The 13,006-nt window shown below is 40.3% G+C and overlaps 1 protein-coding gene and 1 long non-coding RNA gene across 3 annotated transcripts; one reads left to right on the top strand and one right to left on the bottom strand.

Moving 5' to 3' along the window:
* The first annotated feature begins 732 nt into the window (after positions 1 to 732).
* LTO1 (LTO1 maturation factor of ABCE1) lies at positions 733 to 12,782 on the top strand. 2 transcript variants are annotated; one of them, XR_012655765.1, is made up of 6 exons: positions 733 to 893; positions 2,247 to 2,352; positions 4,278 to 4,348; positions 10,327 to 10,444; positions 10,816 to 10,988; positions 11,402 to 12,782. XR_012655765.1 is itself a non-coding variant. In XM_032771599.2 (5 exons), the coding sequence occupies exons 1-5, from the start codon at positions 835 to 837 to the stop codon at positions 10,882 to 10,884; spliced, it is 423 nt and encodes a 140-aa protein (XP_032627490.2). In that variant the 5' UTR covers positions 733 to 834; the 3' UTR covers positions 10,885 to 12,782. The 2 variants fall into 2 exon arrangements, 1 of the variants encoding a protein (XP_032627490.2); XM_032771599.2 differs by having other exon boundaries at positions 10,816 to 12,782.
* Positions 6,508 to 7,561, bottom strand: LOC142046760 (uncharacterized). The gene is made up of 2 exons (XR_012655766.1): positions 7,494 to 7,561; positions 6,508 to 7,457 (listed from the first exon to the last, which is right to left on the bottom strand). It is a non-coding gene; the product is annotated as an uncharacterized LOC142046760 (long non-coding RNA).
* Positions 12,783 to 13,006: the final 224 nt, after the last annotated feature.

The raw sequence follows: 13,006 nt of genomic DNA, 5'->3' as shown, positions 1-13,006 counted from the left end.
GGCGGGGGCAGCTGCTCTAACGTATGCTACCTGATAATGGTCCTTAAGAGGCCATCTAATCAAACGTGAATTGCCAGAACAGTGTTTTGTGGCCACATCGCTTTTCCCTTAAAGCCAGGGCTGTGCAGTAAAGGGAAGGACCTGGATGCGTCACACTACACAATAATCCTCAAAAGATGAGTGTTTGCGAGCTCTTTGTGCAGGCACAGAAGCAACGAAGGGAGGTCCAGCAGTTGTGAAAATTAGTATTTATTTATATTACAGCGGCGTCTGGAGGCCCCAAGTAACACCAGGGTATTGCACAAGCACAGAGGGAGACGCTCCCGGCCAGCACAGCTCTACCAACCAGCCCGAGGGCTCGGGCTGAAACATCCAAGCCGCAGCCATGGGAAAAGACGCAGGAGGCGATCACTGCGGGAGCCTGCAGACTCGGATCTCCTGGGTCCCAGCCCGGGGCCCGAACCATGTGAGCTGCCCCCAGCCCCTTCTGTCGCGCCAGGGACCGGCCTAGCAGCGACTACTCTGGCCGGGGGTGGGGCTGCGGGGATCCCCACGGGCTCGGGGAGCCTACGTGGGAGGGAGCAGCACGAGCAACAAAGGGGGCTGTTTCCATGGGAGGCGGCCTGGGAGGCTCCGCGGGGTGGGCAGGGTGAGAGGAAGCCACGCCCACTAACCTCGGCCGTGCGGATGGGGACAGGCCAGCCAGGGACGCTCCTTCGAGCCTGCGCACTAGAAGCGCCTCGGCAACCAGTCCTCCGGCTCGCCGTCCCTTCCCAGCATGCCCTGAGCGGAGCCTGCGCGCCCGGCCGGGAGTTCGGGGAGATTTGTGGCGCTATGGAGGCGGCTGCCGGCGTTTCGGATGCGTTCGACGCTATCGTGATGGCCGAGGAGAGGTGGGGCTGGCAGAGGGGAGCGGGAGAGAACAGCCCTCCCTGCCCTGGAGGGGAACGAACCTAGCCCGCTGCGGCTACAAGCGGGCGCGTGACTCGGCCGCAGTACGCTGGTGGGGGCCGCATCGTGACGGGAAGCCGCCCGCAGCTGGCCGGAAGTAGCGTGTCGTTACGGTACAGTTCCGCCGCAACCTCCGCTCTGCGGGCCCGGCACGCACGCGCCGACTCCCTGCGCGTTCCTCCCGTTGCTGAGGTCGGGCTGCGCGCGGGGCTGCGGCCGGCTGTGGTGCAAGGTGGATAAATAACAAAGGCCTGGAAAGGTGGCGGAGCCCGAGGCTGGGGAGGTGTGTGAGAGCCGTCAGCCCTTGACGTTTAAAGCTGGAGGCGGCTAGGAGCCAGGAGCCTACCTGCCTGCTGCGGGGCCCCGGCAAACCGTGTTAAGCAGAGCTGTGAAAGGTTCGGCCTAGCGCTCGCCCCATTGGGAAGGTGCAGTAAGGAAGACATTTGTCTTACTGTGTTGCACTGTCGTGTGTGATCTGAAGGTCTGGTGAGGAGGAAACGTTCTAAATACCTAAAGTAGCAAAAGCTCTCCCTTCCTCACCTACCTTACCAAAGCAGGGGGGGTTGTTTTTTAATATATTAGGCTAAAGAATAATCGAAATTAAGATTTTATGTTAGTTTCTTTGCAAGTGTGGGCTGGAAAGAGAGTGTGCTGCATTGATTGGAATTTAAACTTTGGCCTCCATCATTGCAGACAAGATGTCTACCACCATCTATGTTACATATCTGAATGCCTTCTTTTAACACTAATTTCAGAGAGTATCCCCTTTAGATTTTCCTTTCCCTTCCCCAGCCTTTCTACCTTAACCAAGACATCAAATATTCAACATACTACTTTATGCGGTGTAGTGGTAGTAATGTCAGTCCTAGGATGTAAGAGAGACAAGGTGAATGAGGTAATATATTTTATTGAATCAACTTCTGTTGGTGAGAGAAACAAAGCATTTGAGCCAGAGCTGGATCATCTAACAGAAATTTTGTCAGCTTTAAATTGTGTTCTTTAATATATTAAACAGTAGCTCTCTCACCAACAGGTTGGTCCAGTAAATATTACCTCACTTACATTGTCTTTCTAATACCACTTTATAGCAGTTAGCATGGTGTAATTGTTACTCCACTTTGTCTCATGAATAAACGGTCTGAAATTGCTTTGAAATATGTTGGAATTACGAAGACAATATTTCAGTAAAAATAATAAAATATTCAGTATTTTTATGGCCTAGTATTTCTGCATTATGCCTTTGCTGATATAAACAATTAATCCTAATAAAATAATATCTATTTTTCCCTTTACAGATTTCATGGTGAAGGATATCAAGAAGGTTATGCTGAAGGAAGTCATGTTGGTGTTATTGAGGGAAGGAGGTATGGAGCACTACATGGTGCCAAGATTGGGTCTGAGGTAAATGTCAAAACTTTCTAAAAATCAATGTATTGCTGAGATTAGATGGTGTTGTACTGAAGTAGTACCTGAGCAAAGCATGTTGGGTGACCTAAGTCTTGTATTGTTTGTATTGCTCCGTGGTCTTCATTCCACGAACACATACAACTGATTTGTAAACTGTTCTGAATCTACCATTTAATCCCATACAAAAAACTATATTAAGAAAACACAGCATTGCTTGGTTAAGCACTTGAAATTCATGAGATGCCACAGTTGAGGTTGTACGTGCATGTGTGTTGTGCAGTCTTTAATTACGTAATAACATCCTATTCTCAAATAAGACAATTTCACATTTTTTACTTCAATCCTAGATATACATGTGTTGTGTCTCGTACTACTATGCACTCCTCTGTATTTCAGGCAACGTCTGTGAAACTCACTTAAAGGAGGTATTTTGTCACATGAGTGCCTAAACATGAAGCTTTAACATTCTCACTATATGTTTGTATTGTTTGTTTTTATGAGAAAAATAAAAACAGAACAGGGAGCTTTACTCTCAACATGAAAACTCCTTCTGGCTTGCACATATTGGCAATAAGAGGATGTAACTTCCATAATCTGGAGCAGTTTGGCTAGATGCCACCTGGGCATCATATTCTATGCACCTTAATAGAGAAGAGGAGAAACCCACTCCTGTGCATCCCCGGAGCTGTGCAGGATCGAGGTTCCCACCTGCATACCTTAAAAAAAAAAAGTGAACAGCCCTCTCTAATTTTCACTTTTAGCACACTTTGTACTGTAATTTAACCAGACTACCGTAAGCCTACCTTGTCTCTTCAGTTAAATGTCCCGATCTGCTTGCACAGTCTCATTGAGATCAGGTGGATTTCTGTGCAAGATTGGGACATACATTTTGTGAAAGAGAATAACTCAATCAAATAAAAAACAACTGTTACGCTCCTGTGTACTCAGGGAAGGATCCACCCCAATTTTCAGCTTTCTCCCTCTCACCATGTTAGATGTAGAATGTTAATCAAAAAAAAATTGCAGTAATTATTTTATAATGTGAGCTATGTATTTTCCCCCCCTCTTTTTCATAATTAAAAGAAAGCTTAAACCATTTTTGCTCAAATTCACTTTCAGGAATTATTCAGCTCCGAAGATCAGGGTTTCAGAAAATTGAGTGACAGAAAACCGAGCATTAGAATGAAGACTGTTATGGAACTGAAAGTGACAGCCTTCTTTTTCAGTATAATAAACAGTTAACTGTGCTAAGAATCTGATCTTTCAGTGTTGGCTGCAGAACTTTCTGATTTCACGTTATGGGCTTGCCTCAGAGGACTAAAAAGGACTACCGAAGGAGTGGTAGTCAAGACAATTGTAGCCATGCAAAAGCTCTCAGAACTTGCTCAATCATTTTAAAAGATGCTAGAAACAGATATCCTGCCAAATTTATCGATCAGGTATTTATAGGGAGTAAAATTTTCAAAAACATCCAAGTGGCTTAGGCACTTAGGACCCTAGGTCTCATTGAAAGTCAATGGGACTTAGGCTTGTAAATGCTTAAATCACATTTGAAAATGTATGCTATTGAAATGTTACCCGTGTCTTAAGTTCAGTGCCATTATTCCTCCCCTCCCCCGCCATGCAGCTGGATTTGTAATTATGAATCAGAAGTGTGGCAATGGAGGTATAGATTTTTAGGAATCAACGCAGATGAAATATGGTGGGGTGTTTTGCAAAACTGCACATTCCATCACAGTTTAAATTGAAGAGGTTCAGCACACTCTGATGCAAAACACATTTTAGAAGTAGCATAGCAAGATTTCTATTTTAGTTTATCATGTGCTAGTGATTACAAAAATACATTCTAGCTAAACTTATTGTTTAAATGAACACAGGTAAAGAGGATTTTTTTAAAATGAATTCTTATAAATTCACAGATTGGATACTATCTTGGGTTTGCATTAACATGGCAGCGTCTACTTCACAGATCTGCGGAAGAAAAGCCCAGGTATGGTTTAAAAAATATAGTATTTATTAATATTGCCCCACATTTAAGTTTCTTTTCTTTAAGGAGAGGCTAAAATATTTTTATAGGTGTCCTAGTAATGGCTGGCATTTCTTCAAGAAATATACAGGAGGAACAACCGATAGTTTCTCTTTTCTTGGCATTACAAGAATCAAACTTGCCAACTGCAGGCAGAGTGTTTTTTTTTTTTTTTTTTTAAATGAAGTAAAGTAGAAACCATGACAATATCATACATGCAAAGATGCCCTCTTCACAGCTATGTTTCTGAGAAAAATACAAATTATTGATATAACTGTTGACATTATTTTTGAATGAAACTACTAGTTGTGAGTGTACCGAGTTCTTACTGCTAAAGATTGAGGGTCGGAGTCTATGCAGCATCTCTTAGGTCCATTTCCTTCAGCCATGGCACACTCCCTACACTGAGATTGTGATGGGGGTCCGAGTAGGATATCGCACTACCCTCCTACACCATGCTTGCACTGGGAGAATTCTCTGCTCAGCTGTGGGGCAATATGCCACTGCTACCATCTGTGTGGGGCCACAGTGGAATGCCAGAATCCCTTCCTGCCTGTGTTTACCATTGCCTGTTCTTCTGCAGCATTCATATTTTCAGTGACAGGAGGAACACACAGAGCTGAAATCTTGGTTCTAAGGAAAGGAGTCTGTTGTGTTGGCCCACTCAGGGCTTCCTTTTGGTACATGATGAATCTGGTGTGGTCCATGATCTGGATATGCTAATTGTGCCATCCATGAACTATGTAAGTTCTATACATCTAGTTGTATTTAGCCAGCAATCTTAGATATTCAGGTCGTCTTAATTTGACAGGCCTGCTAGATTTTTATAAATTTCCATTTATATGGTCTCTTTCATCCCAAGTCTTGTATATAATTTTATTCATGTAATGCCTATCTAACAGTGTATCACAGACACTTTGCAATACAACAACTTAAAATAAATTACTACAAATATACAAGATATAAACAATTAAAACCTATGTAAAATCATAAATAAAATCAGTGTTGCTTCAAAAAGCTTTCTTAAAAATAAATGTATTTATACTTGCTTTAAAATAAGCCGTTTCTGTTGTCTTCTTTTCATAAAGTATGTGTGGTGGGGTAGGAATATTCCAGTCCTGGAGCAACAGATGCCAAAATACAGAATTTTTGTATTCCAGAAAATCTATACTTTAGAGTAGACCTAAGAGCATGGGATGGTGTAAAGGGATGTTTAGGAATCCCTCAATGAAGAGCCTTGGGCTATGTTTACACTTAAAACTCCAGTTTAGGCACTCTTTACAGCGACTGGAGGGGTTCTCCATCTCCCTGAGAGGCACTAGGTAGGTTGACAGAAGAATTCTTCTTTTGATCTAGCATAGTCTACATCTGGGGTTAAGCTGGCATAGCTACATTGTAGCTACATTGTTGTAAGATTTTGGTGTAGACCAGCTCTTAGAGATAATTTTAAATTCAGTTCTCGTTCATGTAGACAGCTAATGAAGTGAACACAACAGGAATATGGATTTTCCACCTTCCATCCTGTGTTACCCAGTTAGCTCAGTAAACTGTAACGTTCAACATTTGTTCAAATACTAGGTATAATTCTTGATCAGGGCTGACACTAAATTAGGTATCAGCTGTGATCATAACTGATTTTTACCATAAGTATGTGTGAGGGGAATAGCTTATGTGGAAATACAGACCTTATATAGAACTTAAAGTGTAATATTTCAAATAGGTTTTCTCTTGATAAGATTTAAAGCAACTTTTCTCTATCAAGATGAAGATTTCAGAAGATAAAAGTTGTTTGAGCTGTATACCAGTTTCAGAACAGGAAGGAATTGAAATTGCCTTGTTGAAGAAATGGAGATGTTGAAAGTGATCATAAGTTTGAACTTATTTGTAATTTTGCTAAATGTTTGCTAAATTGGCTGTTTCAGTGGTGCTGTTTTTAATAAGATTTTTTTATTGAACTTTTTGTAAACTGGTGACATAATGTCATGTTAAGACCTTGCTTTCAGATAAGACCATGCTAGCTTCCTCTAAAGTGGTCTCATATATTTGGATTGTTTATATTTATTTTGGGGAGAGGAGGGTTTGGGAAGAATGGTCTCCTTCTCTAATACAAAACACAGAATATATTTAATAGGACTTTTCCAAAATGATGCTTGCTGAGGGTGACCTAATTTGAACCTGACTGGGCCAAGTTTCAAGTTAAGTCTTGCACCTGATTTGTCTGGAAAGGCATTGCAAGGCAGAGCAAAGCAAAGTTTCTAAACCAATACAATCAAAATGATTGGAGGGCAACGAAAACGATTAGGGGGCTGGGGGCACATGACTTATGAGGAGAGGCTATGGGAACTGGGGTTATTTAGTCTGCAGCAGAGAAGAATGAGGGGGGATTTGATAGCAGCCTTCAACTACCTGAAGGGGGGTTCCAAAGAGGATGAAGCTAGGCTGTTCTCAGTGGTGGCAGATGGCAGAACAAGAAGAAATGGTCTCAAGTTGCAGTGGGGGATGTCTAGGTTGGATATTAGGAAACACTATTTCACTAGCAGGGTGGTGAAGCACTGGAATGGGTTGCCTAGGGAGGTGGTGGAATCTCTGTCTGTAGAGGTTTTTAAGGCCCAGCTTGTCAAAGCCCTGGCTGGGATGATTTAGTTAGTGTTGGTCCTGCTTTGGGCAGGCGATTAGACTAGATGACCTCCTGAGGTCTCTTCCAACCCTAATGTTCTATAATTCTATGAAATGGAAGTCTGAGAAGCTTTCAGGTCAACAAGCCATCTCTAAAAGGACTGATCTTCCAGAATCTCCCAGACTGATCACCTTGGGGAGAGGAAGTCACAACATCAACAACCAGGCTGCTCCAGCCTTTGACCAGTCTCTCCTTGCACTGGAAGAAGCCCCTTTAGTGAGAAGCTTTGTGCCCGCAAAACATCACCATCTCCTTTACTGCAGTTCCAGATCCTGTTTTAGAAGAGACAAGAAGACTGAGCTGAAAAGTGTGCATCCCCTCTCTTATCTATCTTTTTTGTTTTTTTGTTTTTTTTTTAATTTTTATTCATTGGGAGACACCCTAGCTTCTTATTTTCTGGGTGTGGAAGTAAATGTGTGGCTGTGCATTCACATTGGTATGAGAGCACCCATAAAGTCCACACAGCGAAGGTCCTGAAAGAAAAGTTCCCCAGGTTTAAGCAGCCTTATATATTATCTCAAGAAAGTATTCATTAAAGTGTGTTCTGTGTCCATCTAAAAGTCATAGGAGACTTAAGAGTGTCATATATAATTTCTGGTGAATAAGAGTTTAACACCTGCTGATCAAGATTGTCCTGTTAAAGTCTCTCTTATTAGATCCTTGGTGGGCGGTGAGGGAGAAGGGAGGAGTAAAGGGTTAAACGCCACGTAAGAATTGAAATCTAGGATGGAAACTTTATAACTTGCTCTGAGACTGTGGTCCAGACATTAGATGATTATTTAGTTTCAGTATTAAAATACTTAATCAAATCTATAACAGCAGTGGTTGAATTTAGTAAAATTCTTTGTGTGAGACTCATAACCAAACAGACAGCTGCTACTTTAGACACCTCCTTGGGTATCAAGAATTATTTAGTTCTAATTTGATTATTTAATTCCATTACTGTCTTGTGACTGATTTTGTTTTCTTAATTTGATGGTGTAGTTTAATAGTAATAGTAGCTTAGCTCTGATATTTTTTAAGTATTTTAATAAAATTTTATAAAAAGATACTCAGTAATATTTCTTTCAAGACCAGAACATTTGAAGACCTGGGTGGATACAAACCCAGTCAACCTAAAACCCTGATCAGCTTCTTCTAATTAGTTTTGGTTTGTGCAGATACCCAATTGCAGCTGTCTTGTTCACCTGACATATGCAGTGCATGTTAGTCTAATGTGAATGCCACAACTCTATTGCTCTTTTGAGTGTTTTAGAACTCAGTGTCAGTAATAACGGTGACTGTAGGCTCCCGTTTCCATTTTAGATGTGATCTTTAGCTGTCAGGAATCATTTTCTCAAGCCAGTGAGAAATAAGGGCATCAGTACTATTTCATGAATGATCCAGAAGTAGTGCCAGAATGTCTGCAGTCTCTGCTTGCCCTACCTGGAGATTGGCTTAATTACTTTTATTTTTTCCTTACTGCAACACAAGTATGCCTTGCAAAACCTTTTTGATATAAGAGTCTGAATTTCTTAGTGACTGTCCTGCCAAGTGGGAAGTAGATTTTTTTTTAACTCTGACATGTGTACAGTAACTCCTCACTTAATGTTGTAGTTATGTTCCTGAAAAATGCGACTTTAAGTGAAATGTTGTTAAGCAAATCCAATTTCCCCATAAGAATTAATGTAAGGGGGGGAGCGGGGTTAGGTTCCAGGGAAAATTTTTTTGATAGACAAAAAATGTATATATACATATATACTCTGTGTGTGTATGTTTTAAACAAACAATTCTGTTCACAGCTGTGATGATTGTGAAGCTTGGTTGAGGTGATGAAGTTAGAGGGTGGGATATTTCCCAGGGAATGCCTTGCTGCTAAAGCAATGGTTCTCAAACTTCTGTACTGGTGACCCCTTTCACATAGAAAGCCTCTGAGTGCTGCTACCCACCCCCCCTAAATTAAAAATACCTTTTTATATATTTACCACCATTATAAATACTGGAGGCAAAGCAGGGTTTGGGGAGGAGGCTGACAACTCATGACCCCCCCCCCCCAATGTAATAACTTCATGACCCCCTGAGGGGTTCCGACCCCAGTTAGAGAACCCCTATACTAAATGATGAACTAGCACAGTCTGAGCCCTCAAGGGTTAACAGGTTGTTAATGTAGCCTCTCACACAAAGCAGCGCAAACATGAGGGAGGGGAAACAGCATAGCAGACAGAGACAGACAGCACCTTGTGTGTGGGAGAGAGAGAGAAATGCACACTGCCCCTTTAAGTAAGCTGACCCACTCCATTATCTTCTTAAGTGGATCAGGAAGTTGAGACCAGCAGCTGCTGCCCCAGGCTCTCTGTCTCTCTCCATCTGTCTCCACCCTGCTCTATATGGAGAAGAAGGGGTAAAGGGGACACCCTGACGTTAGCCCCCGCCCTTCTCCCCCTTCCCCTGCACAGCAAGTAGGAGGCTTGGGAACAGCTCCAAGGCAGAGGGCAGGAGCAGCACATGGCAGTGAGGGGAGGGATAGCTGCCACTGGTAGCCTGCTGGGCAGCTGCTGCACAGGGAACTTAGGGGAGCAGGGAGCTAATGTGGGAGCTGAAAGGAGGGCTGCTGGTCCACCCTGGTTCCAAGCCCCCACCAGCTAGCTGCAACAGGCTGCTCTTCCTGCAAGCAGTGGACGAAGCAGGCACTGCCAAGCTAGGTTAGAAGGGAGCATTGCACAACTTTAAACCAGCATGTTCCCTAATTGATCAGCAAAGTAACAACGAAACAGTGTTAACCAGGATGACTTTAAGTGAGGAGTTACTGTAGAAAATGTATAATGACCTATGGATATAGTGTCAGGTTGTGGTAAAGGTACCTTACAAAGAGCCACCACCACACATACACAACTTTGAAATTTTGGCAATCTACTTAATAATACCTTGCATTTTCATAGTTTCCTCCAGCCACTGGTCTGGAAACATGTTATAAATATATCCTGATACTATATTTTTCTAATGAATCTATGGAAAAATCTTTGTCAAGATATTTACAAATGTGTTTAACACAAAGTACACACTGTGTGTGTATTGAAAAACTGATACAGCATATGATTGACATTGGTAGTCTCATTGATCGAAATGGGGAACATTGTGTGAGAAAACAGTGGCAGGATTGGTCATGTATTTTGAAGTGTAACACTTTAATATTAAATACTCAGCGTTGTCTTCATGTGGCAACTGAAACAATCTTATTTCTGCTGAACAGAACCACCATAAGAAAATATGTTTCATTTTTTTGCAGTAAAAAAATAAAGGCCCTGGAATCATTAATAGGAATGATTCAGAAATACCCTTATGAAGACCCCACTTATGACAAACTTCATGAAGATTTGGAAAAAATCAGAGGAAAATTTAAACAGGTTTGTAGTATCTAGTTATCATCTTAGAAGGTAATAGCAATTTTCAAAAAGACTGCAGTCTAAATTGGCAGTAATAGAAAGCTGCAATTATGCACTTCAGAGTAATTATTTTTATGTAATCTTTCTGGGCTACTTGTACCAGTTACAATTGTAATGTTTATTTAACTTAGCACGGGGGTGCAAAATAAGGTGAATTCTCCAGTCCATAGCAAGTGCAATAAACTCATCCTAAAGGAAAAAGTATTAAATGGCTTTTTAGCCTGACTTGAGAGAGAGCTGTGGAAGGAGAGAGGAGAAAGGAGTAGAAATGGGGAGGGTATCTTGTTACAAATTTACCATTTTAAAACACCTATGTGTTCATTTTTTTTTAGGTTTGCTCATTGCTAAATATTCAGTCTGATTTTAGAATCAATCCTGAAAGATCTGCACTTACTTTTTGAACATAACAGATGAAGATAAACATATATGAACAAAGAAGAAACGTTAAGGAACAGATATCTGGGGGACTGATTATAATAATAATAAAGGCAGATAAAGTCAGAATGTAAACAGGTTTTTAATTTCCAAAAAGGAGGGTAGAAGAGTTAAGCAGTAGTGGAAAGGAACCCCTTTAATGTTTGCTGTGTCCCAGTTTTATTTGTTCATTGCAAAGTCAATGTATGTCCTTTTTAAAAAACAAAAATGCAAAACCTCCATATTCATGCAACACTAATCCCATACTGATAGTCTGTCTTTAATTTCAGTGGGAAAAATCAATTGCTTCTATGATGGTTTGTTTTATGATGTTTCTCCCTTGTTTATTATCCAAAGGATGGATATTTCAAAACATGTATCGATCACTACGAATTTACACAATATGTATATTTACATAAATAGGTAGTAAGATATTTTCCTTGTCTTGAGGAGCTTACAATACAGAGCTATATTAATTTTGGTATTGAAAGGAGGAAGCAGAAGATGGGATAACAGTGAAGAGGAGTTGTATTACAGACATGGTTCTCAAAGCAGCTACAGCTCAAAACAGAATATTGCTGCTCTGTTGTTGATTTTCTGTATTATTTCCATGAGCTCTGACAGCTGATGTCTGATCCAGTGCAGAAAAAATATATTGTCAGCTGAAAGTGCTGAAAATATTTAAAAGAAAGAAAAAAGATTGAGATCTACCGCTTAGAATAACTAACTAATGATGAGGTGTTTGAGGTAATGTCTTTTACTGGACCTCTTCACCCACTTTGTGTCTCTGACATCATGGGACCAAAAATACTGCAATAACTGAGTGATACATTTTCCATCTTGGAAACAATTTATTTTTCAGTTTCATTCAGAAAATGGATGCTGGCAGAATATGTAAGTGAATATTCAACTATGTTAGTTTAAGAGAAACAAATTATTTTGTTCGAAAGATACTCTGTATTTTGGTGCTAGAATATTTATGTAACTTTTCACAAATAGAATGTAATGTGATCACTTCTAGAAAGCATTTCCCTACAGTGTAGTATATGTATATCTGTGGAGCTGCTTCATTTATAAATCAGTGAGCAACATTCCTTTGTTCATTTTTTAATTAATTTTTCTACATACAACTATACCAAAATTAATCATAATACACAAAGTAAATAAAGAGGATTACAACATTCCTTTTAACGTGTGTGTTCATCCTGCTTTCACATTTGAGAGATGAAGAGGGGAAATTGCACTACAATTTTAGAAGGTAAATTCTAAAAGTGATATACCAAATCTTTAAATTTTTTTTGACACATATGCCACTAAACAGAGGCTTCGTGTAATAACTATCATATTTTGACATGTTTGAATATCTGTTTACATAGTGAAGCATTTCAAAAAATCATATATATAAATAACTGCTTTAGAGCCACCTACTGGAAGAAGATATTACATCGACTCAAAAATAAGACCTAAACCTAAAACTTGCAAGAAATTACAAATGTATCTTCACACTGCTAAAATTGAGATAATATAAAATGTATACATGTGACTCATATTTAAATATTTTTGATTATAGTGTAAAATAGTTTTTCTTTTGAAATAGTTTTGTTAAAGTATTTGTACTGCTACAGCTTGCATTGATTTAATTAATGCATAAAGAAAATGGAAAATATCCTAAAATAGATAACTATAATCCATCAGAAAGAACTGTATGTCTGATCTTGTTTATGAATGTATGTAAATGTTTCAAAACAAATATTTTTTCAGATCAATGGAAAATGTTGAAAGTGCTATCATACAATACATTGATGATCAGTTAATATCAATAAAAGGGGTCGGCATGTTAAACATGTTCAGCAATTAATATTATTAAAAGCTTTTTGCATGGGTATTTGGTTGGTTGCTCTGCAGCATCTTTCACTGACAAATTTTGGAAGCAAGATACCATCCTAGAATGGTCTATAAAACAGTGTTATGCAGTAACTACCCCACACAAGCTCTGAGTAGGTAAAAAGGGTCAATTTAGCATGTGACAGGCTGCTGGAGGAGAGCCAGGGACTGATAAAGACTAATTGAGGATGAAGCCCAGCTGGGTAGGGGCAGGCTAAGCTTGTA

This window comes from Chelonoidis abingdonii, chromosome 4 (assembly GCF_003597395.2).
Source record: "Chelonoidis abingdonii isolate Lonesome George chromosome 4, CheloAbing_2.0, whole genome shotgun sequence".
NCBI lineage: Eukaryota > Metazoa > Chordata > Testudines > Testudinidae > Chelonoidis > Chelonoidis abingdonii.
Note: the sequence above shows the minus strand (reverse complement) of the source record. Positions and strands in the feature narration are given on the sequence as shown.

Coding starts and splice junctions, on each gene's coding strand:
- LTO1 (XM_032771599.2), top strand. CDS start 835: ATGGAGGCGGCTGCCGGCGTTTCGGATGCGTTCGACGCTATCGTGATG. Junction 894..2,246: donor ATCGTGATGGCCGAGGAGAG/GTGGGGCTGGCA, acceptor TTCCCTTTACAG/ATTTCATGGTGAAGGATATC. Junction 2,353..4,277: donor GTGCCAAGATTGGGTCTGAG/GTAAATGTCAAA, acceptor ATAAATTCACAG/ATTGGATACTATCTTGGGTT.